The following is a 27,857-nucleotide window of genomic DNA, read 5'->3' as shown; positions in this document are numbered from 1 at the left end:
AGACTGGTCTCAAACTCAGGAGATCCGCCTGTCTCTGCCTCCCAAGTGCTGGGATTAAAGGCATGCGATGCCACCACCTGGCTATAGTAACTTTTTAAAATTTGCTGGCAGTGGTGGCTTATGCACTCTGTGGGGCTGATAGGGAAAATAAGGAGTTCAAGGCCAACCTGGGCCTCACGAGACAGTCTCAACTCCACCACCGCCATCCTCGCCCCGCTCCAAAATAGTAAAACCAATACTTAGGACAGAGAAGTCTGATTACGAAAAAGGGAAATACATAATACGAGATTGATGTACTAATTGTCAATTATCTGAAAGTATAAGATGCACATAAAAATGTTCATTAAGAGACTCAGTGGGCAAGAACACTTGCTGCTAAGCCTGCTGACTTTAGTTTCACCCCTGGAACACACATGGTGGGAAGAGAGACAGAGTCACACAAGTTATCCTCTGATGTCCACACGTGTGCCCAGGATGAACACACTCACAGACTTTTATATACACACACAAACCAAATATTGAAACATTTTAATTTAAAAAGGAAACACAGCATACAAAACTTTATTAAAATTGTGATTATTTACAAGCCATATAATAATAAAAAAATACACAGCATCACTTTTTCTTACAGAAAAGTAGGGGAAGACCATGGCAAACAGTCATCCCTGATAATTTTGTTCTCCCTGAATATCCATTAACATTTACTAAGTACAAATGACAAATATTTTATCTAAATTAACACTAAGGCATTACCCACAGGCTGAAACTCACCTAGAAGTTTCTTGGCCTTGCTATTTCAGTATCAATTCCACAGACTTGGAAACTGTGGCCACTGTGGGTTTTCACAGGCTCTGAGGTTCACATTGGGGCAATCTGTCACACTGCAATGTTCACGCGGCCCCAAAGTTCAAAGCAACTGGTTTCACCATTTTCAAGTTATCAAGAGTATAAAAGGAAGCTGTAATCCCAGCAATCAGAGACTGAGGCAGGGTTGTCCTGAGCTCCAGGCTACACACAGAGGGACACACCCAGTCTAAACAATAAAGCATGTCAAAGAAAAATGACACGCGTACATGTAAGGGTCCATGTGATCCCTCCTGACCCGCTGAGGCAATGGGGCTAACACTGGTGTTTGTGTGCTTTGTTTGTCCACAGTGGGTTCTTGTCCTGCCGTCTAAGGGATGGGGGTCTCCTTTGCTGCCCTCTCACCTCAGCCTTCCAAGTTTGGGTATACACCACTACACCTGACTTTCAAACCACCTCTTCAAAGTAGTAACCATCTGGACTCCAACAGCAACAGAAGATACCACTGGGTTACCACAATTGCATAAGCTCCCCCAAAAGAAATCATTTCTGCTACATGCAAGACTTAGGCAAACTTGTCATATGCCATGGATACTTTGTTTATTCCTTGCTCTCACAGCCTAGCTAACCTGAGAGAGTTCAGTAAATCTGCCCCACTGTCCTTCCCTGTGTTCAGATAAAATTCTTCATTCAAATAAATGCATTCAAATACAGACAATTGTCTCATAAGCTAGACCCGAGTCCAAAGGAATACTGGAAGAGGATACAACTTTCTGTCTCCTACTTCAACTGTTTCTATTCAGTTCTGAAGTTATAAGGACACAGCTAGGGACACCATTGTAGCACAGTTATCCATCTCAGCTCATCTTTTCTTCTGGAACAAAAGATTGAGGGCAATTACATAACCCATTCCCAAACCCTTCGTGACTATCAAGGTCTAGGGGGATTCCTTGGCCTATTTGGGTCCTTTCATTCATCAAACCTCCATCACCTATGCCAAGAGGGGTGGCTAGAGAGAACACAATTGATTAATAAAGGGCTATGCCCTAGGATAGGATATAATATGGTAAAACAGAACAGTGGAACCCAAAGAGCCATCACCAGCAAAATAACCACTGTTGATATAACAAGAACGCAGGTGGGAGAAACCAGCTAATTTCAAGGTAACAAAGTTACCAAAGTTGCTCAACTTTTTCCTTGGCTTTGGTCATTATGTTCTGTGGAAAGGGGTATTGTAAAGTTTTATGCCAAATGCCTCTTGTGTTCCCATTAATGGGAGCCATGTTCTATAAACTCAGGTCAGACTGATTAGAAGCAATAGATTTCCAATGATGAGACCCTGAGTCCAGGAATTAACTTACGGCTTGATAGCTGCTGAGCAAAGACGCTGACATGGCAGCAGACATGGCTCCAGTGTCCAGCTCACCCCAGTCCTTCCTTCAATCCCTGATGAGATCAGTCTGAACAATGAAGCTGAGATCCATCAAGCAGCCTCTGGGCATGCAGAGGCTCAGAAGCATCCAGACAGACACACAGGCAGGCAGGGCAAGGATAAACAGCACACAACAGCAGCACCGTCCTTCACTGTCTGAGAACAACTCCCACACCACTCAGTTCCCCAGGTAGGGAAAGAAAAAGAGCTTCAAACACAGGTAAAAAACACACGGTCTTGAAAAGAAATCCGTATTTCACAGGGAGCTCACCACACAGAAGAACAAAGTCATTCACAGTGATTTTTCATTAAAATAAACATCTAAGTCAGCCCTCCCCTTTAGCAAGCTGCCATTCACAGGGAGTGATGTAGGAAAAGGCACCAAGGGCTCCCCGGACTGAACAACACCTGTACAGTACGGTATCAATTTCTACAAAGGAGGTTCCAAAATAGTGTGTTTTGGAAGGCTTTTGTTGCTACTGGTGGGTTTTTGTGATGCCGAAACTGAACCCCAGCTTTGAACCTGCCAGACAAGCACGTCCTGCTTGAGCTTCATCCCCGCTTTTTCCGAAGCTTAGGGACAGACTTTCACCGTATTTGCAATTCACAAAGTCATCTTGTACTCGGCCGCTTGAACCTGTGGCACCTGCCCATAACTGCTGGCTTTCCGTTTCTCCTGTCTCACATCTACCAGTTGAAGTAGTTGTCACTTTAGGACAATTTAAGGCTATGGGGAACACTGGTTGAAAGAACTCACTGGCCGCTCTGCCAGCATTTTGGACGCCAGCAGTAGAGCCTAGGGTCTTTCAAAACTAGATGCTGACAGCCTGCCTGAAGACACCATCTTCCTTCTTGATGATCCTAAGACAACGAGTCTGATGCTGTCTACCTAAGTGAGCACCTACCTTCCTGGCTGAAGGAATCACAAAAGCTACACATTTCTTCCAATGTGATGGTGAAGATCACAATGAAAGAACCAAGCAAACGGCAGAAACTTGAGAGTCTGCTCCCTCATAAGTAACACTGCCAGCTTCTGAGGGTATCTTCAATGGCAAGGGATTCTGAAGCTGAGGTCACTAAACTAAGGAAAGAGGCAGCATCTCTGTCAGAAATGGAACTGTATATAAATCAGGGCAGTAAATTTGGGGGGAATGTGTCTGATGCTGACAGCTGAATGAGTGTCAAAGGCAGGAAGATCACCTTAAGGTCTTTATCTGCCAAGCAAAGTTGTGGCAGCTACATAACTAAAACTGTATAATAAAGAAACTTAACAGATGGTTTTAGGAATTGCAAATTAGCAGATCTGTGACCTCATTACCAGATCTCACCACCATGCGGGTGGTGAGAAGGCTAAATGAACAGAATGGGTATATAATAGGAGACAGGGACAAGGAGATAAGATTGGTTTTGTTTTATTGTGATGCTAAAGTTCTACCAGAACATGCATGCTGAGTCAGTAAGTGCTCTACCAGTGAGCTACATCTCCAGCCCTGGGATAGTATCTTGACTGTGTAGTAACTCAAAGAAATGTGATCAGATGGGGGAAAAGAAGTAAAAAAGATTTCTCTTCCTAGCTATAATGTAGGAACCAAGATAAAAAGGATATATAAAAATGAAGACAAGAAGTTTGGCATACCAGGTGTGGTGTGGTGGCACACACCTTTGATCCTAACACTCAGGAGGCAGAGGCAGGCAGATCTCTGTGAGTTCAAGGCCAGCCTGGTCTACAGAGTGAATTCCAGGATAGCCAGGGCTACACAGAGAAACCCTGTCTCAAAAAAAAGCTTAGCATGGCAGCAGAGGCTTAAGATCCTAGCACTGAAAGGCTGAGGTAAAAGGACTGAGAGCTTAACACCAGCTGAGTCACACAGCAAGACCCTGGCCTAGAAAGAAAATCTATAAATGAAATGGTCAGAAGCAGAGGAACTCCATGTTAGGAAGGGAAAGGGAGGGAGTGGAGAAAAAGGAGGCAAAGAAAAAAAAGAGACAAATCCTGAACTGTACACAGCCCACAGGGAAGGGGACAGACCCTGCCTGGGCGGAAAGGGAGTGGTGAGAAAAAGCAAGAGAAAATCGCAAAGGGCAAACAGAATAAAAAGCTTAGGAAATAGAATCTACAGAAGGGCCAGTAGACGATTTTCTAAGTGTAAGTAAAACTCAGAATATCAGTTTCTGAGAATTCAAGGTTCAATACAGCAGCTCCAGGGGCTTTCATGGATATCTATACCAATAAATATCTGGGGTCGATAGTATCTGTCACTCTGGACCACTTATTGGTTCTAAAACATAAATTTGCTGCATTTAAAAAACAAGATGGACAACTATCTCTCTTTCCTTCAGGAGCTGAATCAAGGATTCAATGGTCCTTGTCTAATGTCAACTGGAGTATAAGCCAACAGAAGTAAAAATGGCTCAGACTTGTCCATTTCTCTTTAGAAGGCGCAGCCTATGATCTGAATGCACTACTGCACTCAGTCCTCATTTCTGTGGTCTGTCAGAGTCAGAAATGCCATCATTCAGTGAACTTTCAAACAGGAGCTAGAATATCATGCTGGCTGTGGCCAGCCAGTTTCTTCAGGAACAGCAAGTGGACCAATAGCTCAGCTGTCACAGCACTCACTTCTTCCTCCACTCTTTCCTCGGGGGTCCCTTGGAGAACAGGGGGAACCCACGCAGTCCTCTCACATCAGCAGGAGAGCTTCTGCACCCTCTTCAGGCCGTCATGAAAGCCGAGAGACCGCACAGCACTTGCACATGGACTGCCAAGGCACCACACCAATTTATGTGAAAATAACGGAGTCCCACATCTAAGTCAGGAAGCTGTTCTGGGTGACAGTGGGGTACTCTGAGCCCTCCTCCTCTGAGGACAGCTCCTCATCCTGGGCAATTATGCTCCCTAATCCATACTCCTGCTCATGAACAGAAACTTCATTTGGTGTGAGGTGAAAAGAGCCTTCCACAAAGTCAGCAAATCTGCAAAAGAGAGGGTTGCTCATTAGGAAGCTGCTTATCCTTCCCGGATGGCTCTCAAAATAAGAACAGACTGAACAGCCCAGGATGCTTGCAGTTCAAATTATACTGAATCTAATTGAAATTCCTGTCCTTGCTTTGGCAGATATATAGACTGGAGAAATAGGCAGGAAATAAAGCTGGGCTCATAGGCCAACATGGGTACTCTCATCCTGCTTGTCAGTGGCTACCCTAGCCTTTTTAGTTACGGAGTGCTAAGGTTCCCTGAGTCATCATATTCCTGATAAGGGATTGGAGCATTACAGTTCTTTGCATTTATGGCCCTATAAACTTTATGCTATCATGAATCCAAAATAAATTTCACATACTCTCTGGTACAACCACTCCCAACCAAAGGAACCTGGGGGCAACTCAAGATAGCCAGGGTTACATAGACCATCTCAAAAACCTAAAATACAAAGAGCCACATTTACATATGATACTGAAGTCTTCGCATGCTAACGCGATAATCAAAATAAGGAGGTAGCTGCCTTGGGGAAACAAGAAATAGATTACTAATAATACATACTGATGCAGATAACTTTCTCCTCACTGTGCCTAGGTTAGCATAATCAAAGGGCAAACTATAACAGTTATCTAAAAGTATGATCTCTGTTAGAACTCAAGGTCATTAACTACCCATAAATACTTGGCTTATCAGGCTGAGAGCTTACCTTTTTGGAGACTGAATCCGAGATATAGTCTTCCAGGCAGAACACTCTGGACTATTACAAAACTCTCGGAGTTCCTGAAGAGCCCTTTGGGTCTCTACCTCTCCTTGTATCCGATACTCCTCTTCTGTCAGGAGGCGAGGGGGAACGGGCTTTGTTGTTGCCTTACACATCTTTCTGTGCTCATCAAAATAACATCATGAATCATTAACCAGTAATCCATATCCATCCTCACCTCCACTTGTTTCAGGAGACCAAGCACACACCTACAGACTAAACGTCGAGAGACATCAGCCCACCTCCCTTCCATATACATCCTTCACCACAGTAAACTCCTGACATACCCAACTACGCATAAAGAATCAGAGTACTCAAACTCACTTATTTTCCAATAAATGACAAACAAAATATTTATTTTCCAAAAAGTGGAAAAACGACAACAAAACGATGTTATAATGTGGTCGTACACTCAGTTCCTGAAACTGAAGGCTCCACTTTGATCATCTCTATTGGAACAGTCACTGACAACCTCAGAATCAAGGATCACTCCATATTCCCTTTTGCAAAGATAACATGCTATGAATTACATTTAAAACAAGATTAGGATTTTTGGAGCAATCTGGTAGTCAGTGTGAAATGATCTGAAACCTGAACCTGAGGCATAGGGCTTAAAAAAAAAAAAAAAAAGAGCTATAATTTGCACCACCTAGTGGTAACAGGAACACATGACACTTTACTGGATGCTTTTATTTAAAAGGGAGGGAGGGAGGGAGGAAGAAAAAAAGGAAGGAAGGAGGGAAGGAAGGAAAAGAAAGGACTAACGAACGGACTAAGAATGAACAAGGGGGAAACACAGCAGTGACTTCTCACTTACAAAGGTTCCCAAGGAAAAGCTATATCCTTTTGCAGCAAAGTGTATCCTACACCTCATATGTCAATACAAAGTTCCACTGCCTTCCAGTCACCTGTAGGTGGTGTACAGCCAATGAACAGGGTACTCCAGGTTCTTAGTGCACAGGGCAATGACAATGAGAGCAAAAGCAACGTGTGGTATCTGAATGCTGGAGTACATGAAACCCAGGCCCAGCAGCTGCAGTGTCCAGGTCAGCAGGTTGATGCTTCGCTCATTCTCCAGGGGCCCATACTTGTAGCACACCGCGAAACTCATGAATCCCACTGTGAGGACGTAGCCTAAGAAAGGGTCAGCAGAAGACATTCTTTTCAGCGAGTATGTGGAAAGCGGTAGTAAGTGCACTAGATGGCATCTGCTGAACCAGGAGCTTAGACTAGATCTGCACTCTACTATCTACCTACTTCACATGCATGTACGCATCACTCCTATCCTTTCTGTCACAATTTATTTCGTTAAAATAACAAATGGGTTGAAGAGATGACTCAGAGGTTGAATACCAAAGCTCTTCCAGAGAACCCATGCAGGTCCCAGCACCCACATGGCAGCTCGAAGGCATCTGACTCTCTACAGGCACCAGCACTCAACTAAATACCATACATATAATTAAAAACTAAGTCTTTTTTAAAAGCTACATGTTGAACATTTCTAAAATAGTTTATTTTAATTCCAAAAATAAGTCCATGTTAATGTCCTCAAATAACAGATCAAGTTACTAACAAGAAGAAAAAAAAGTTTCTGTGACCAAAAGATTCTTCCTGTAGATCAGATTCACGGCAGTCTTACTTCTCAAGGTCCCCAAACATATTTAAATTAACATTAATAAAGCCAATTTAAAGGATCTTAAATTTTGCTTAATGTAGAAATAAACACCAGCAAATTAAAGCTTTATTCTTTTTTTAAATAATTCTTTTTATTTTGTGTACATTGGTGTCTTGCTTGTATGTTTGTCTGTGTGAGGGTATTGGATCCTGGAGTTTCATTACAGACAGGTGTGAACTGCCATGTGGGTGCCGGGAATTGAACCTAGGTCCTCTGGAAGAGCAGTCAACACTCTTTACTGCTGAGCCATCACCCCATCCCCCTAAAGCTTTATTCTTATCAACAGCATCTAAATTTAAAAGATAATGTTAAGGAGATGCAATATTAGAAGTAAGTAGGAAATTATAATTTTTTACAAGTTAGCCCTCCTTGTTGGCAGGTAACTTCTTCTCACAATCAAATTAACCAAATACCCTATAAAACGCACAAAGGAAAGCTAAGCCAACAATACTTACTTAGAAGAAAATGCCAATAACACCTCCATATCTCTTGTAAATTCTTAAAAACTAGCTGAATGAGGTACAGAGAAAAGGACCAGCCTCCTACCAGGATGACGTAAATGGGACTTCTCTAGACAAAGTAGAAATGAAAGCAAAAGTTACAAGACTTTTATAAAAGAAGCAAATGGGACAATTTTTTTCTTAAATTCAACCTACTCAAAATGCATAAAAACATTTCTCTTAAAAAGATGTGCTTTATACCTAAAAAGGTACAGTCTGCAAGGAACACCAGGAAGATGAGATGCTAAAGACTGGAAGGCCTAAGTGTGCAATTAAAAAACAGAAAGAGGCTTTCAGTTCCCACTGAGCACATGATCTCAAATAAAGAATCTGTAGGCTCAAGGTCTCACCATGCAAGTGCTTTTCAGAATCAAAGAACAGGACAGACGCTGACTCATCAGGTCATCAATGCAAATGTTCAGTGGTCTAAGATTGCAAGACAACCCTCCAGCTATCCAAACTTGTCTAAATACTCAAGGAACTGGACCACTTACCTTGGGCATAAACTTGGAGAGCATAAAAATGATGATTAACAGAGAGGCCACAATCCCCACGCTCACTCCAGTGGAATAGTAGAAAATCTGACTCCTGCAGAGAAAGTATTTTTCTTGACTATGTAATACTATAGACCATTAATGAAATCAGAACAAGGGACGTAGTAGTTTCAAGATAGGAATTAGAAGAAATCTGCCCACTATTTAGCTACAGAACTGTAGACTGATGTAGCTGTTGATAGATTATGAAGATTAGTATCAATAAAGTCCTCTCAGACCTCACTCCCATCTCCATCTCTCTCTAAATCCACATGTTATAGACAAGTGGCATAGAAAAGTCAAGCTAGAATAGGGCTGGAAGCTTCCTTCCTGCTGGGTGGCCTTCACAATGCCAGAACAGGCTGTGGAGGATGCCAGGGAAGATTCCCACCAACAGTCTCACTCAGCTGTGGACCCTGGCGCAGCAATACCAACCTATACAAGATGACCACACTGCAACACTGCACCAAAAACCTGTTGTAGGAGTAACCAGTCACTTTAGGATTTGATGCCCATTCCACAGAAGGGAATTCATATCTGGTACTGTAAATGCCATCAAAAAAATCCATGGCTGGGGAGTTTGTGGGCCCAAGTAGGAGAGCTATTGCTTTTGTTTTTGCTAAAAGACTACAATATGCCCATCAAATCACCTTCTTTGATCTGAGATGATTCTTTTTGTGGTGTTCAATGATGACTGTAGAAATTCATTAACTAGTCAATGAACCAATAATAAATGACTTTTGAATGCCCAGCCATTAAATGGAGCACCTGAACCATCGCCTCCAAGGCTTAGGGAACATCACGGAACAAGGGGTTCAAAGAGTTCAAGAGCTGGAAGGAGGAGGAGGAGTGGTAAGACATAAGATGTTGCACTTATTTTTATACTTTAGTTTTTTTGAGACAGTCTATGTGGCCCTGGCTGTCCTAGGACTCGCTATGTAGACCTCGGTGGCCTAGAACTCTCAGAGATCCTCAGCCTCTCAAGAGCCACCATACCCCACACCAAGACCTTGTACTTGGGAGAGGGACAAGTACAGGGCAATGGGAGAGGGAGAGGCAGGGCGTTCAGTGGTGAGGTCACTGGTAAGGTGCCCATGCTGAACATCGAGGAAATCTGGGATACCATGAGAAGATCAAACCTAAGAATAATAGGAACACAAGGAGTAGAATTCTAGCTCAAAGGACCAGAAAATATTTTTAAAAAACCATAGAAGAAAAATTTCTAACCTAAAGAAGGAGATGCCTATAAAGGTACAAGAAGCTTACAGAACACCAAATAGATTGGACTGGAAAAGAAAGTCCCTGAGTCACATAATAATCAAAACACTAGAATAAAGAAAGAATATTAAAAGATGCAAGGGACCAAGTAACATATAAAGGCAAACTTATTAAAATTATACCCAACTTCTCAACAAAGTCTCTAAAAGTTAGAAGGGTCTAGACAGATGTCCTGCAGACTAAGAGAACACAGATTCCAGCCCAGACTATTATACCCAGCAAAACTTTCGATTACCACAGATGGAGAAAAGATGTTCCATGATAAAGTCAAATTTAAACAATATCTATCTAAAAATTCAGGTCTACAGAGGTACTAGATGGAAAATTCCAACCAATGGAGGTTAACTACACTCTTGAAAATATAGGCAATAAATAATCTCACACCAACAAAACCCTAAGACACACAAAACCCTAAGACACACACACCAACAATACAATAACAGGAATTAAGAATCAGTCATTGATATCTCTCAATATCAATGGATTTAATTATACAATAAAGACACAGCCTAATGGAACAGATGCAAAAACAGGATCCATCCCTTCTGCTGCATACAAGAAACACTTCAATATCAAAGACATTACCTCAAATGATTGGAAAAAGATTTTCCAAGCAAATAGACCTAAGAAGCAAGATGGGTGTAGCCATTCTAATGTCTAATAAAAGAGATTTCAAACCCAAATTAATCAAAAGAGATGGGAAAAGACAGTCCATACTCATCAAAGGAACAATCCACCAATATGACATCTCAGTTCTCAACATCTATGCCCCAAACACAAGAGCACCAAGGTTTATAAAGGAAACACTTATTATGGATACAATATTATGCATATATTCTGTCTACATATATGCCTGCAGGCCAGAAGAGGGCACCAGACCTCATTACAGATGGTTGTGAGCCATCATGTGGTTGCTGGGAATTGAACTCAGGACCTTTGGAAGAGCAGGCAATGAATGTTCTTAAAAGCTGAGCCATCTCTCCAGCCCAAGGAAACACTTCTTAAAGCTTAAATCACACATCAACCCTCACACACTGATAGTGGAAGATTTTACCCCACTCTCACCGATGAACAGGTCATCTAAACAAAAACCAAACAGAGAAACACTGGAGCTAGAGAAATTGTGAACCAAATGGACCTAACAGATATCTACAGAACACTTTATCTGAACACAAAAGAATACACTTTCTTCTCAGCATCCCATGGAACATTCTCCAAAATCAACCACAGACTCAGTCACAAAGCAAGTCTCTACATATACAAGAAAACTGAGATAGCCCTGGCATCCTATCAGACCACCATCAAGTAAAGCTGGGTTTCAACAACAGAAACAACAGAAAGCCTACAAACTGATGAAAACTGAATAACTCTCTACTGAATGATCTCTGGGTCAAAGCAGAACGAAATTAAAGACTTCGGAGAATTTGATGAAAATGAATGCATAGCATATCCAAACTTACAGGACACAATCAAAGTGGTGCTAAGAGTAAAGTTCAAAGCACTAAGTGCTTTCAAAAAGAAACTAAAGAGATCTCATACTAGCAACTTAACAGCACACCTAAAAGCTCTAGAACAAAAAGAAGCAAACCCACACAAGAGTAGAAGGCAGGAAATAATCAAACTAAAGGCTGAAGTCAATAAAACAAACAGAACAATACAAAGAAATCAATGAAACAAAAAGTTAGTTCTTTGGGAAAAAAGTCAACAACATGAACAAACCCTTATAAAAACTAACTAAAAGAGAGAATATTCAAATTAATAAAATCAGAAATAAAAAGGGAACATAACAGATACTGAAGAAATCCAAAGAATCATTAGGTTATACTTCAAAAACCTGTACTCTACAAAATTGGAAAATCTAAGAAATGGACTAGCCAGAGCAATAAGAAAACAAAAAGAGACCAATATAAATTGAAAAGTCAAAGTATCGCTATTTGTAGATGGATCTCTACAGAGCTAGTTCCAGGATAGCCAGGGCTACACAGAGACCCTGCTCCCAAAAACAAAAACAAACAAAATAAATGAGACCTCACGAAACTGAAAAGCTTCTCTAAGGCAAAAGATACCATCAAAAGGACAAAATGGCAGCCTACAGAATGGAAAAAGATTTTTGCCAACCCTATACCCAAAATATATAAAGAGCTCAAGAAACTAGACATCAACAAATCAAATAACCAAATTAAAAAATGGAGTACAGATCTAAACAGAGAATCAACACAAGAATCTTCAATGACTGAGAAGCACTTAAAGAATGTTCAACACTGGGCAGTGGTGGTATACACCTGTAATCTCAGTACTCAGGAGGCAGAGCAAGCAGATCTCTGTGAGTTAGAGACCAACCTAGTGTACAGAGTGAGTTCCAGGACAGCCAGAGCTACACAAAGAAACCCAGTCTCAAAAAAACAAAAAAAGAAAGAAATATTCAACATAAGTAGTCATCAGGTAAATACAAATCAAAACTCTGAGATTCCATCTTATACCTGTCAGAATAGTTAAGATCAAAAACACAAGTAACAGCTCATGCTGGAGAGGATGTGGAGCAAGGCAAACAAACACTCCTGCATTGCTGGTGACACTATGGAAATCAATACAGTGGTTTGCCAGAAAATTGGGAATCTACCTCAAGACCTAGGTCCACCACTCGTGGGCAGACACCCAAAGGATGCTCTATCTTACCACAAGGACACTTGCTCAACTATGGTCACTGCAGTGTTATTCATAATAGCCAGAAACTGGAAAACAACGTAGATGTCCCTCAAGCAAAGAATGGTAAAGAAAATGTGGTACATTTACAGAATGGAGTATTACTTAGATGTTAAAAAAAATAATAATATCATGAAATTTGTAGGCAAATGGATGGAACTAGAAAAAAAAAAACACCCCAAGTGAGCCAACCCAAACCCAAAAAGATAAACATGGTATGTACTCACTTATAAGTGGCTATTAGCCATAAAGTAAAAGATAATACAATATAAACAATCCATAGATTCAGAGAGGCTAAGTAACAAGGAGGGCCCACGGAGGGATACATGGATCTCCCTGGCAAGGGGAAACAGATTTCGCAGTTAGACTGAGGGCAGGAGGGGATGGGACAGAATGGGGGGAAAGAATACTGGAAGAGACGACTGGAAGAGGCAAGGAAGAAACAGAGTACAATGGAAACCATTACCAGAGTGTAATGGAGTACAATAGAAATCCATGAGGGTAACCCTAGTGAAGACCCCTAATAATGGATAATCTGGAACCTGAACCAGACATCTTCTGTAACCATGCAAGGTTTCCAGGGGAAGAACTGGAACATCAACATAGCCACAAAACCTTCGACCTAAAATTAGTCCTGCCTACAAGATGTGTTCAGGTAAAGTTGGCACAGAACTTGTGGAAGCACCCAACCAATAACTGGTCCAAATTGTGACCCATACATACCATGAGAGGGAGTCCATGCAGATATTGCCTGGAGGGCCAGGAACTAGAGAGTCTGAACAACTCAGAGACCAAGGATAGAACCATGATGGGGGGAAAAGTTAATGAAACAATTCCTAATGATATTCTGCTATACGTATAGACCCAAACCTAGCACAATCACCATCAGAGAGGCTTCATTCAGCAACTGATGGGAGCAGATGCAGAGACTCACAGCCAAACATTAGAGCTTGTGGAATCCTGCAAGAGCACAAGAATTGTAGGATCCAGAGGGGTCAAGGACACCACAAGAAAACAGCCAGCAGAATCAACTAACCAGGGCTCAGAGGGGCTCAGAGGGGCTCAGAGAGACTGAAGTGACAATCAAGGAGCCTGTACGGGTCTGAGCTATATCCTCTGTATATATGTTACGTTTGTGTAGCTTGGTCTTCTTGTGGGACTCCTCACAGTGGAGTGGGGCCTGTTTCTGATTCTTTTTTTTTTTTTAAGATTTATTTATTTATTATGTATACGACATTCCTTCCATGTATGCTTGTATGCCAGAAGAGGGCACCAAATCTCATTATAGATGGCTGTGAGCCACCATGTGGTTGCTGGGAACTGAACTCAGGACCTCTGGGAAGAGCAGTCAGTGCTTTTAATCTCTGAGCCATCTCTCCAGCCCGTTTCTGATTCTTGAGCCTGCTTTTTGAATCCTTTTCTTCCTACTGGGTTGCCGCGTCCAGCCTTAATAAGAGGGGAGGTGCCTACTCTTATTATAACCTCACATGCCATCTTTGCTTGATCTCTCTGGAAGGCTTGCCCTTTTCTGAAGGAAAAAGGAGAAGTTGCTTTGGGGGAAAGCAGATGTGGAGGAAGGAACTGTGAGGAGAAGAGGAGGGAAAAACTGAAGTAGGGATGCAATAAATGAGAAAAGAATTTTTAAAAAAAAGCATGGCTAGTTAGGTACTGGGGTAAACATGATCAAAACTTATTATGTACATGTATGGACATGTCAGTAATGTAACCCATCCCTATATACAGTTATTACATGCTAATAAAAACATTTTTAAAAAGTAACTCTTCTGAGGAACTGGACAGCTTGTCTGGGGAGAGAGAAGGGACAGGGGCAAGCCCAAGCAGAGACTCAAAGGAGAATAGATCTGATTGATAGATGGATCCCAGGACAGGCAGAGACACTACTGCCATTCCAATACTAACACTGCTCTATCGGTTACTTTTCCCAGAATGTGAGTTTCCCTCAAGAGTCCCAAAATAAAGAACTTCTCTCACTCAAAATAGCTCAACATCAAATTCCAATTGTTAACCTTTCACTCATTTACTTAATGTTGATTTTACCTTCACTCAATATTTACTTATCTGTATATTTCTCATTTAATTTTTTTCATACAAAAATACCAAAGCAAAACAAAAAGTGAGTGCATGCATACACACACATACCCCACACAACAACAACAACAACAAAACCCAAGGAGTCCTTTTTGTGTTAGCCAACTACTGGGCATGACACCTGTTCTGAAGTGTGGTTGATCACCCAGGACTCTGTCAGAGATAACAGATTTTCCTTTTCTCAGCAGCGACCAATGGCAAATAGTTTCTTGGTTAGAGGTAGAACTTGGCATTCATTTCCCCTTCTCGGTGCTGGGATTTGGAGTGGTTTGAATCTCTGTGGGACTTGTTAACACTGCCATCACCCTTGCTGTGGTCTTGGAATCCTCTACCACCTCTGGCTCTTACAATCTCACCTCCTCTTCTCGCAGATCCCTGAGCCTTGAGGGGAAGAGTTTGACAAAGACACCCCTTAGGGATGTGTGCTCCAAAGTCTCTCCTCTTCTGTGTGGGTCTGTGTGTTAACTGTCATGTGCTGTAAGCAGCAGCTTCTCTGATGTGGGCTGGGTGAGCACTTAGCAGCAGGTACAGCAGTATGTCACTAGCAGTCATTTTTTTGCTGTGTTCTCCTAGCTGAGTAACACTAGGCTTTGCCCTAGTGCCTATGACTTATCTAGTCTCAGGTTCTTGGTCACTGTAGCAGTGTTTCATCTCAGGGAGTGGGTTTTTTATATTAGTGCATGTCAGTCTTACCTATCACAGCTAGTAGATTTCTAAAAAAGAAAACCAACAAGTAATTGATATTTGTCTTCTTGTATCTGAACAGCATGAAACCCATCAACTTATAATTTAGCAGCAATTTCATTACATAACTCTCCGCAGTAACATTACTTTTAATTTGATAATCAGCTTTATAGTACTAGGTAACTCTCATTAACCTAATGATGGAACTACCTAATGAGAAAGTGCATTAATTAACAATCATATTCAAATCAAGAAAAAAAGAATTCTATTTTTAAAACATCCAAGCACGGCCAGAGATGGCTCAGCTATTTCAAGTGTTTGTTGTTCTCCCAGAGGACCTGAATTCTGTCACCAGCATCCAAGTTGGACTGCTCACAACTGTCTAAAATTCCAGGTCCAGGGGATCCAAGGCCTGATTTTGGCCTCTGCAGGCACCACACAATATGGACAGAGACTCATGGATACACACTAAAAAAAAAAAAAAAAAAAAAGCTGGGCACGGTGGCACACACCTTTAATCCCGTCACTTGGGAGGCAGAGGCAGCTAAGTGTGGCCAGCAATACATAATGAGATCCTATCTCAAACAAACAAAATAAACATAAACAAAAGAAAGTCTAAAAAATACCAAAGCCAGCAACATCTAAGTCACATGGATCCTAGAAACGGGAATAGCAGTACTTATAATTCTTACAATAGTCAAACAATTGTCAGTGTCATATCAAGTCCACACCTACCTGCTCAACAAGTCTCCACAAAAAAATAGTGTAAGTCCAAGGAAGAAAACGAGGAAAATTTTGGGATCAAATCCTGAAACAAATAAAATTTTTGCTTAACAGAAAAATCAGTTAAAGGTATTTTTTTTAAAAAAAGGAGACATTCGTATTATTGGTCAACTACAGCAAAGCAAATAGCTCAACTAAATGGCAGTACAGATACCACACAAATCCTGGATATCCTCCCAAACAAACAGAAAGAGCATTAGGTTTCTGTCCAATCTGTATCTTCCTGAGTATCTTATTCTTATTCTGGCTTCCTCTACTAAGGATTTTAAAAACAAATAAACAAAAAAACTGACTACGCTAAACAAGATGCTATCACTTCACATAGCTGCTCACAATGGGCCTCTGCCTTAAGTCTCTTAGAGGTTGGGAATTTGAGAAAGAGGCCTAGAACTTTGGGTGTGGGCCTTATGTCCTCCACATAGCATTCTTCTGGCCCAAGCACACCTCCCACTTTGCTTCACTATACAGCACTGTACTGAAAAAGTCTCCTTGCCAAACAGATTTCACCCAGGACCAGGAGGCCAAGTAAAGACCCACTGGTGGCACACCAGAGCATTCCATGGCTGTTACATTCGAAAGCTAAGTCGAAGGAAGGCCCAGACAGGAGCTGGCAGGATAATTAAATTATGAAGGAACACCAAAAGACAGGCTAACCCTACTATTATGGATTATTATTTTAACTAGGCAAAATGTGCTACATTTGTTTATGCTACAGAATCTTACTTTAAGGCACCTGATTGGTCTAATAAAACTTAATGGTCAAAAAGAAAAAGCCTGGTACATCTGTCATGGGGCGTGGGAGCTGCAAATTGCTATTGGTCACGCTAAGAGGGAAACTGAATAAGAGTGGTTGAATTCAAGGATCTCTTTCTGAAAAGAAAAAGGGAATATGAGAAGGATAGAAAGTAGATTAATGAATCTACTTTTAAACTAAAAGGCAACTATTAATCTCAAACATTTTACATTGGTATGGATTTTTGTACATTGATACAAACTTAAGGTTACTTTTGTTACAACATACTGTATGTTTTGTTTTGGGTTTTTAGGGTTTTTTTTTTTTTCTTTTTCTTTCTTTCTTTTTTCAAAACAAGTTTTCTCTGTGTAACTTTGGAGCCTGTCCTGGAACTTGCTCTGTAGACCAGGCTGGCCTCAAACTCAGAGACAGGCCTGCCTCTGCCTCTCAAGTGCTGGATTAAATGCATGCACCACCATCACCTGGACTACAGATATGTTTATACTCTTATTTAAGATAATTAGAAATGCAGGTTAGTCGTCAAATGTACCAGGCTTTTTCTTTTTGGCCATTCAACAATCAAGTGCCTTAGGCAGGCAAAGTGAAAACACATCTTTACATAATTAAATGCAGCATTTAAAAAAAGTAACACACCTTTACACACTTAACGTAATATTCTGCAGCATCAACAAACATAACACATCTTTGCCTCGTCAAAATAATATTCCACACCACCATACATAACCATAGAACCCAACTGTAGGACAACTGAAAGGGTATAACCCTTTGGTAGCAAAACCTACAAGCATGAACCCTGAGTAGTAATCAAGGAGAACCCAAATCAGGATCTGATGGAATCTACCTCCTCTAAAACTCTCTCAGAAGGAAAAACTTCTCCCATGTCCAGCAAATAAGCCTTAAACTATAGTTCTTCATCTTAGGTATGATTCCACAAGCACTCTTTTGAGAATTACTAATTTTACTGTTTACTTTTCCTGTTTTCAAATATAGACCCGAACATACTCAAGACCTCTCCAGAAGGCATGGATATGACTGATAGACTCCAGTAGTGCTGACCATATCAACTCAAGACCTGCCCGACTCTAGGCAGTGAGTCAGAGCTAGACTCTTGGTTCTAGGCCTAGAGTCCTATGAGTAGTAGAGTCTCCATAAGCTTTCTAGAGCCATGGTATCGTCAGGATTGTAATCAAAAACGAAATGGCGTTGTCTTGGACTGTTTTCTCTGTCTCACTAATTACACCCTCCAAAGCTCTGTCCCAGCTCATTATAGACTCCATCAGAAAAACAGAGGTGAGACTTACTCCGGGTCACAATGACACTGTATTTGGTGTCCTTCTCTAAAATCTCAACTTTGAGGCAGGTTTTTGTGCTGTACAGACCCACGTTAACATAGGTGTCATTCAATTTCTCTTTTAAAAAGGAAGAAAAAAAGTTCCAAATACTAAACTGCTCTAGCTCCTTCAGCTTCTCCTCACTGTCCACCTGGGTGACTCGGACCAGTTTGGAGCTATTTACCCGGACCTGCAACACAAAAGAAATGAAGATGAAAAAGTAGGAAATTTTCATAAACATAATTTTTAAAACTCTTACTGGAAACATACAGATGTAGCAAAAACATGATTTGGAAAATGATGTTATTCTAATAGAGACAGCTGCCACAATTTCTTATTAATATGGCCTGAATCACTATTAGGTCAGAAAAGGGGGTGGAGGGGGGATGTTCCCAAGTAGAAAGAATATCAATACAGCTATTTATGAGATCATATAAAGCAAGGATTTGGAATATTCAGAAAATTGCCAGTCGTAAATAGCCCTAGAAAACTGAAAATGTTCTCATAATGACAGGCTGAGAAGTTCATGCATTGTCATAATCACTGATTATAGATAAACGCTGGTTATAATGTGCCCCAGATACATTTTTATAATGTGTCCCAGAATTTTGTATCAGAAAATTAAAAAAAAAAATTTAAAGCGCCCACAAGCCCAACTCTCATGTGTTGATATGAACAGCAAACACCCTCATCGGTGTCTGTGTTTACTGCGTAGTTACTGCATACTCTCCAAAAGGTTCGTTTTGTTCAATTATAGCCAGAAACTCTTGTTTGACAGTGTTATGAAATAAAAGAGACCAAAGTCATTCTACTCAGAGGAAACTTCTCTCACAGAATCAAAACAGAACGGGAACCACAAGACAAGAGTTTACACTCAGACAGGCACACCAGATTCCAAGCCAAAGAAGGCACAAGACATTTCAAAAGAGTCAGGAGCGTGGACACTCCAGAAGGGAGGAAGCAAAATGAAGGAAGAAGAAAAAACGTTCTCTCGGGATCACAGAACTCTAAGCCGGGAAGGGAACTGAGATGTCCTGAGAATGGGCTTCCAATTACCTGTATCCGTGTCCATATATCATACCACTTTGGGATAAGCACATTTTTATAACAGAATTGTTGACTGGAATTCATATCAACTTGGGATTCCTGAAGCATGACCACATTTACATCAATTCCAGCTTTATGAGGAAAAAAGGAAAACAAGAATTAAGTAGAACATCATAACTCATGTTATAAAAAGAATTAAACTGATACTTTACATGCTTGGGCTTAAAATATGAACCAGACCAAAAAAAGAAAAACTGAGATGAAAGAAGAAATAAAAGTTTTATCTCTGTCCAATTTGCGTGTGTGCACTCACTCACATGTGTGCTTGCTTACAATTGACTACAGGATATCAAATACACGAAACATACACTGTCATTGACTTACACTCACATATAGTTAACATTACATTAACTCAGAAAAAAAGAATAAAAGCTACTCTTTAAATTTTATTTTATGTGTATCTATGTTTTGCCTGTGTGTCTGTCCACCACATGAGTAAAGTGCCCACAGAGGCCAGAAGGGACATCAGATCTCCTACAACTGAGTTACATGTGGGCCCTGGGAACCAAACCAGCCAGTGCTCTTAACTGCTAAACTATCTCTCCCGCCCCATAAGAACTTCTTTTTTAAGTGTTTCTCTACAGAGTATGCTCTGTGTAACCCACCGAACAACATGATGCATTTTCATAATCTGTATTTTACAAACAAGGAAATGATGTCTAAGGAAAATTCCTGAAGTCACACAGCTAGTAAACAGTCTGTGATCCTCACACCCAAACCCTACTTCCACCTTAAGCATAAATACTCTTCCTCTCTTACAACAGGGTAAAGCGACCTAAACTAACCCATCTGCTGGTGTCCTCCACTCCTTTTCTGAGCAGGGTAGACGGAACTGGCAGAGGTTTTGTTGGGTTCAAGAGCCATCATGTAGGGGTACTACGGACTGCGGGGATGCTGCTCTGCTCCAGTCAAGAGCAGCCAATGACTACCTGCACCTCTGGGAGTCAAATCACAAGACTCTGGTTTGTAATTATTCTTAGTAATTCAAGATTTGAGAGAAACCACTCTCCCCCACCTTCCCCTCAACTCACCTTCTTTGACACAAACATGTAAATAACTTTTTTCTTTGTAGTATTAGAGATTAAACCCAGAACTCAATGCTACGCAAAGAAACCCTGTCCCAACAAAACAAACAAACAAAAAAAACAAGCATGAATGCCCACTAAGCTAAAATAGTTTTATGTTTTTTGAAAAAAAAACAAAAAAACAAAAAACACAATTTCCTTATATTTATTTCCTTTGGTGGGGGAGCCTGTCATAGACTGGAGGTCAGAGGCCAACTTCTCGGAGTTAATTCTCTTCACCCACCACATGGCTCTTAGGGATTCAATTCAGGTGGTTACATTTGATGGGCAGGCACCTTTGTTGTGGGAGTAATTTCAGCTAGTCGCTGAAATACGAGCCCACAGTGCAGCGGGGAGCGACTTCCACTCCGTCAGCCAATAGCTGCTGAAATACCAGCCCACTGGGGCGTGGTATATTTCTCTTTTAAAAAGAGAAGCAGATCCGGACCAGGCTCTCTTGGTTCCGGCTCTTGGTTCCAGTGCTTGCTCCCGGCTCCTGCTCCCGGCTCCTGCTCCAGCGACTAGGCTCCCTTCCTGACGGTTTATGGTGTATGTAAGTTTTACCCCCCAAAATAAATAACCCCTTAAAACATAACTGGTGTGGGATTGATTCGCCGATACACCTTTACCCACTAGGCCATCTTGCTAGCTAAAGTCGTTTTAGGTGAAAACTAAGACTAACTTTTTTTTTCATTGCTGAGAACCCACAGTGCTTTTTTTCCCCTAGATTACCATAAAGTTCCTAGGCAACTTTATCACTGAGAGACACCTCAACCCCAAACTAAGACTATTTGAAGTGGGTAAAGCATTTGCCATTCATGAGGACCTGAGTTCAAATCTCCAGAACCTGGATAATGCCAGGCACAGTAGTACATCTATAATCCCAGTGCTCCTACAGCAAGGTGAAGTTGGAATCCCTAGAAGAATGTGGCTGGTGGAAGCAGCAGCAAATGAGATCTTGTTTCAAACAAGGTGGAAGGCTAAGGACCAGCACCAAAGACTGTCCTCTGACCTCCACTCAAACACCATGGCATGTACATACCCAAGCCCACACACAGAAAGGTATAACAGCATGCATCTGTAACCCCAGCACTGGAGAGTAGTGACAGACACTCTGGTCAGCTCACTTGTTTAGTTGAATCAGTGAGCTCCATTTTCAGTGAAAGACCCTGTCTCAAAAAGTAAGATGGAGCCAGGAATGGGCACATAACTTTAATCCCAGCACTTGGGAGGCAAAGGTAGGTGGATCTCTGAGTGTGAGGTCAGCCTGGTCTACATAGTGAAGCCCAGGAAAGCCAGGACTACATAATAGAAAAGAAAAAAAAGAAAAAGAGTAACTAAGAAAGATATGTGATGTTGGCTTCTGGTCTCCACATGAATGTGTGCACAAACCACATAAATACATGCATACACACACATACACAAGTCCAACAAGAATCCATCACTTTCTTAAAACCAAGTGCAGTCTATTTACAAAACTCCAAGTAAAAACATGTATTGCCAAACCAATATTATACTTATTAGCAACCATTCTCTCACCTTTTAAAGCCCATTACTATTTTGTCAAGTGGGACATGAGATACAAACAATGTGTTGATAATGCCAGCCATTTGAAAACTTACTGCCAGGAAAAGCTACTTAACTTAAATTCTACAGTGGGGCAGCACATACTGCTACACTTCTGTAATCCCAGCACGCAGGAGGCAGAGACTGCTAGATCTCGTTTGAGTTTGAAGCTAGCCTAGTCCACATAGTAAGCTCCAGGCCAGCCAAGGCTACATAGTGAGACCCTGCTTCAAAACAAACAAACAAAGTTGTACAATGAAGTGCTGGAGAGATGGATCAGCAGTTAAGAGCACTGGCTGCTTTTCCAGACACCAGGATTCCATTCCCAGCATTCACATAACTTCAGTTCTAGGGAATCTCTTCTGGTCACAGTGGGTATCAGGCATGCACATGGTTCACAGACATACATGCAAACAAACACCATTCACAGAAAATAAATAAATTCTTGGGACTGAAGAGATGGCTCACAAGTTAAGAGCTCTGGCTGCTCTTCCAGAGGTCCTGAGTTCAATTAACAGCAACTACATGGTGATTCAAAATCATCTATAATGAAGTCTGATGTCCTCGTCTGGCCTGCAGGCAATACATGCAGGCAGAACACTGTATACAAAATAAATCTTTAAGAAAAGAAATTAAACACTCCAATACTATAAAGAGATATCCAAAAAGAGTACAGGCACTTGTCACCAAGTCTCAAGTTTTATGACCAAGACTCACCGGGTAGAAGCCACCTGACTCCCACAGGCTGTCCTCTGACCTCCACATGAATGTGGTGTGGCACACATGCTCACACCCACACCCAAAATAAATAGTAAGTTGCTATAAAAAAAAGTAACTGCTATGCTGCATAGTTTTATGACAACTTGACACAGGCTAGAGTCATCGGAAAGGAGGGAGCCTCAGCTGAGGAAATGACTCCACGAGAAAGGGCTGTAAACAAGCAGGGAGAGTATTTTCTTATTCAGCTATTGATGGGGAGGGCCCAGCTTATTGTGGGTGGTGCCACCTCTGGGTTGGTGGTCCTGGGTTCCATAGGAAAGCAGGCTGAGCAAGCCATGAGGAGCAAGCAGGTAAGCAGCACCCCTCCTGCCTCCAGGTTCCTGCCTGGCTTGAATTCCTGCCCCGATTTCTTCCATAATACACAGTGATGTGGAAATGTAAGCTGTGTTTCATTACTTCAGTGATAACCCTACCTAAGACAAGTGCATTCTCCATCCAAATAAAATCAAAGTTTACCTTCCCCACTTGGATTAAGCTCCACCTTAACTCAGTGAGTCATTAAGCTGACCACAAAACCGCCATTTTTCCAGGCTTCAACAGATAATTCCAAATCCACGAGCACAGACAGCCCTAGTTAAACTTAATGAGTGACAAAACACACACACAAGTACAGAAAAGGGACCTGCAGGGAGGACCACAGGCCAAGTGGGGCCAGACAGAGTGGGAGGATAAAGGTAATCAGAACACACTATGCAAATATATGAATCTGTCAAACAAGAGATTTAATAAAAATTATTTTTAAAACTCATCTTCAATCAATGGGTACTTTTTTAGAAAAGTATTAAATTACATGCTGGGACAAATGAATTATTTGAAAAATAAAACCCATCATCTAGATCCTCGTCTCACACCAAATGCCACAATAAATTATAAATTGAAAAAAAGAGGCATGGATGCCTTAGTAAGACCCTGTTCAAAAAATAAAAGGGCTGAAACTGTAGTTCAGTGGTAGAGCACTAATATCGAATGCTTCAGGCCCTAGGTTCAATTCCCACCTTTGCTAATAATAATTTGCAAAAAAAAAAAATTTATTTAACAGTTATCCTCAAAAAAACAAAAATAAAATATTAATTTAAATTTAGAGAGCTCTTTTATCTTATTATTATCATTACTATGTCTATGTGTATATACGTATGATATGTATGAATGGGTGTGTGCACATCCTAGCACACATGTAGAGATCAGAGGACACTTTTGGGAGTCAGTTATCTCCTCCCATTATTGGTTTCATCAACTCAGGTCACCTATTCTGTGTGGCAAATTCTGTTTACCCTAATAACTACCTCATTAGCATGGAAATCTCACAAATAAATCCAAATAATGAAATCAAATGACCATATATAAAATATAAACCTTACCAAGCACACATGTGGTGTAAATATGAACACTCACACATAGGATAAACCCAATTTTAAAAAAAAATTTAAGGGCTGGAGAGATGGCTCAGAAATAAGAGCACGGCTGAGGACCTGAGTTCAATTCCCAGCAACCACACGGAGGCTCACAAACACCTGTAATGAGGTCTGGTGCCAAGGCATACATGCAGACAGAGCACTGTACGCATAATAAATCTTAAAAAAATTTTAAAGGGAGAAAATAAATTCAGAAATTTTATTTATTTTAAAATTATATAAAAGTCCTTATAAATAAAATTCACAGTGCTGGAGGTATAGTTTGGTAGAGCTCATGCCTGGTGAGTGTAATGTTCTCAATTTGACTTCTAGCACCACAAAAGATACTTACAATTTTATAACTAGGCATGGTGCATACAGGTGCACATGCTTATAATCTCAGCACATGGGAGTACAGACAGGAGGAAGAAATCAAAGGCATTCTCTGATGGCTAGGCTACAACAGCCTGGCTCAAAAAACCAAAATATAAATACTCAGAAGAGGCCGTGAACAAAGGACATACAAACCCGCAGAACTTTCAAGTCTGGACCTGGGGAGCCAGGTCGGTAGTTAAGGACCGGAGTTCAGATGGTCAGTGCGAACATGAAGCCAAGCACATTGCTGGGGCAGAGCCTACAAGGAGCTTGCTGGTCAGCTAGTCTAACCAAGTCTCTAAGATGCAGGCCCAGTGAGGGAGCTTGTCTCAAAAATGGGGTAGATAGTCAACAGATGCCACCTTCAGCCTACACGCACTCACATGTGCACACGAACCCTGACTGTGCTCAGACAACACAAGAACACATACAAATGCAATCAACTGCAAGGATTTTGCCTACTTCTTTATACCTAACTGTATTAATACTTGCCAAATAGTCCAAAACACAAATTATTTTTAAAATTAAATGTTTCCAAAATTTCTAGAGACAAGAAACCAACCTTTTGATAAATTCCATTCTACCGTTGGGAGAACCTGGTAGAAAGCAACGAGGCTGCTCTTTATAGCTGACACCACATAATCGGGCCATCATTCCCTGAGCTGTCCCTGGAGACTACTTTTCTGCAAATGAGGAGGACCCTGGTTCTGCCCTCCCAGGAGCAACTTTGGGGTCTAGACTGCGATCCTGCGATGCCCTTTTTTTTGGGGGGGGTGGGGTGACATGCTTTATTTAATGTGTAAAGTCCTGGGGGCTGAGACAGAAAGGGCTTGAGTTGCAGGAAAGCCAGGACTACACAATGAGTTTCAAAGCGGCCTAGCAACATGGTAAGCCCCCGCCTCAAAGAAACGGCAGGGAAGTGATCAGAAAAGTTTGCTTTAGGTTTCTTAATTATTGTCCATTTATTGCTTCGAGGCAGGATCTCACTATGTAGCCCTGGCTGTTCTGGAACTCACTATGTAGGCCAGGCTGGCCTCAAACTCAAGAGATGCACCTGCCTTGGCATCCCGAGTGCTGAGACCGAGGTCGAGGTCCCACTATGCCCAGCTGTTTGCTTTAGGTTTCAATCCCCAGTATCCTGTAAAAGAAACTTCAAAGACAAAACCTGTTGATTGTTCTTAGTATTTTCTTATTTCTTCACAACCCAAGGCCCCATTTCAAAAGTTCACCCAGGTAATAATTCTTCCAAATGCTGTTTTAGGCTTCCAGGCCCTGCATCTGGCAAAGTAGGTTTTTCTGGATACCTACTCCCGTAGCAAAACTAAGTCTTCAGTCCCTTTTGAACAACTTATCTATTGGTGTGTTAAAATTATCTTAAAGCCACAAGCGAGAGCATGTGACAGGCAGGAACGGAAGGGGGCGATATGAGTCCGTATCGTGTGTTTGTAAGCGCTGATTATTCTCTGGGGCTGCTACTCCCTCCAGTGGAAGTTTGCAAACAACGCTCATTTCCCCGTCCACTATTGTAACAAGGCGCTAAGAAAATCATCTATTTGTTACAAACATTTTAATTTTTCTGGACTGGAGCACAAAATAAGTTTCTACCCAGTCCAGAGTTGATTGTTCAGCAGCAGGTACAAAATGACCGTGCTAGAAAGAAGGAATAAAGTGTCATACTCAAAACTGGTGGCCCTTCTACCTTTTCTGGGCCACTGCATTACAATTGAACCATTCCAGGGTTGTTAGGGCGGCTCTTAAGAAGAGCCGGTGGTGGCGCACGCCTTTAATCCCAGCACTCGGGAGGCGGAAGCAGGCGGATCTCTGTGAGTTCGAGGCCAGCCTGGTACAGAGCGAGTTTCAGAAAAGCTAGGGCTACACAGAGAGACCCAGCCTCGGAAAACCATTTAAAGCATTTCCATCTGGGTATAGTCTTCTCTATTCCACTGTGTCGAGACAGCACCATCTCCCTGCGGTGTGGTCAGGAAACTCAAGGATGGGGCCCTCACTTTCTCACGACATATTTCAGAACGAACTGTTAACCCGGAGGCTCGGGGAGGCTCGGGGGACCCAGCGGCAGCACGCAGCCCCTAAAGGGGTCCCAAAGCCCAGGCCTCCCTCCCTGGAACCGCCGAAGGCTCTTGGGAAGCAGCCCCAGGTCACCCCTCAGCCGGGATGAGCTCGGCAAGCCGCGCCGCGCCGCGCCGCGCCGCGGAGTAACGGGCCGCGCCCTGGGATAAACTCTCTCTTCCCAAACAACGCCCTCGCGGCGCCCGCCAGGCACGGCAGCCTGAGTGGTACCTGAGCCGCAGACCACGCAGCCGAAGAGGACGAAGACCAGCCACGCGGCACCGCGGCCCCCCGGCCCCCCGCACCGGGGCCAGGGACCAACCGCCGACCAGCCCGCCACTTTGATTCCTCCCGCCATGGCTGCCTCACGCCGCCTCCTCCTCACGTGCCCCTCCTCAACGACTGTCCCCGGACAGGCAGTGCCAGCAGCCAATCAGTGGCGAGACCCGCCCCTAGGCGCCACACCTCTAAACAGCCCCATCCCTAGCAATGGCGACAGGAAGCTCCCACCCTTTACCCAACCTGCTTCCGGCCCCGGTTTATTTACAAGTGAGATTGATGGTAAACTTGCCCAATAGAAAGTCAGAATGGGCGAAGCCCTTCTGGACTGCAGCTTCCCATCGAAACTCGAATTCTTTCTGCTTTTTCTTTCCTTTCTACTTTGGCTTTTTTTTTTCTTTACGAATAAAGTTCAGATGTGACAGTTTCTTAAGGTAAAACGATTGACACCCTGTCCCCAAAGTTCTAACAAGATTTCAACCTAAAGTACAGGAATATTGTGCGTTGTCAAGGTTTTGTAGGCATAAACGACGTTTTAAAATGTAGTCTAGAAAAAAAAAGACGTAGCGTAGAGCTGAAAATGTACTTCGATAGTAGAGCACGGTCAAGGATTGCAAGGCATTGACTGCGATCCCCAGCACTACAAAACAAACAGAAAACAAGACACCAAAACATAATTTCTTAGTTCCTTTTTTTGAAGGGGGATGTAGCTGGACCATGCTCACGGCCCTGGTTTCAATCACCAGCGCCGGGGAAATAAAGCCTAAGTCACGCGGCTAAGAGGTGGTTTTGGACCAAAACAGGTGACAATTAAGACGGGGCTTATCATCTCCATTTAAAAGGAGGTTAAGGCTGAGAGACAAAGGAAAGACAAAAGTAGTTCGGAGCTCACATCTAAGTTCTTT

General features: G+C 42.0%; 1 protein-coding gene across 1 annotated transcript; it reads right to left on the bottom strand.

Annotated features, from left to right (window-relative positions):
• Nucleotides 1-546: 546 nt before the first annotated feature.
• On the bottom strand, nucleotides 547-27,062 carry Nemp1 (nuclear envelope integral membrane protein 1). The gene is made up of 9 exons (XM_048418190.3): nucleotides 26,905-27,062; nucleotides 19,380-19,501; nucleotides 18,294-18,513; nucleotides 16,191-16,263; nucleotides 8,643-8,736; nucleotides 8,104-8,218; nucleotides 6,882-7,107; nucleotides 5,920-6,093; nucleotides 547-5,209 (listed from the first exon to the last, which is right to left on the bottom strand). Exons 1-9 carry the CDS (start codon nucleotides 27,029-27,031, stop codon nucleotides 5,044-5,046), a joined length of 1,317 nt encoding a protein of 438 aa, XP_048274147.3. The 5' UTR covers nucleotides 27,032-27,062; the 3' UTR covers nucleotides 547-5,043.
• Nucleotides 27,063-27,857: the final 795 nt, after the last annotated feature.

This window comes from Myodes glareolus, chromosome 26 (genome assembly GCF_982192425.1).
Source record: "Myodes glareolus chromosome 26, mMyoGla1.1, whole genome shotgun sequence".
In the NCBI taxonomy this organism is placed as follows: Eukaryota; Metazoa; Chordata; class Mammalia; order Rodentia; family Cricetidae; genus Myodes; species Myodes glareolus.
This window is presented reverse-complemented; position numbering and strand designations above follow the sequence as displayed.

Bases quoted from the DNA above. Each gene is read 5' to 3' on its own strand.
- Nemp1 (XM_048418190.3), bottom strand. From the start codon at position 27,031: ATGGCGGGAGGAATCAAAGTGGCGGGCTGGTCGGCGGTTGGTCCCTGG. The intron at 8,219-8,642 runs GTAAGTGGTCCA...TACTTTGTCTAG, and splicing joins TCTCCAAGTTTATGCCCAAG to AGAAGTCCCATTTACGTCAT. The intron at 5,210-5,919 runs GTAAGCTCTCAG...TCTCTTTTGCAG, and splicing joins CGGATTCAGTCTCCAAAAAG to ATTTGCTGACTTTGTGGAAG.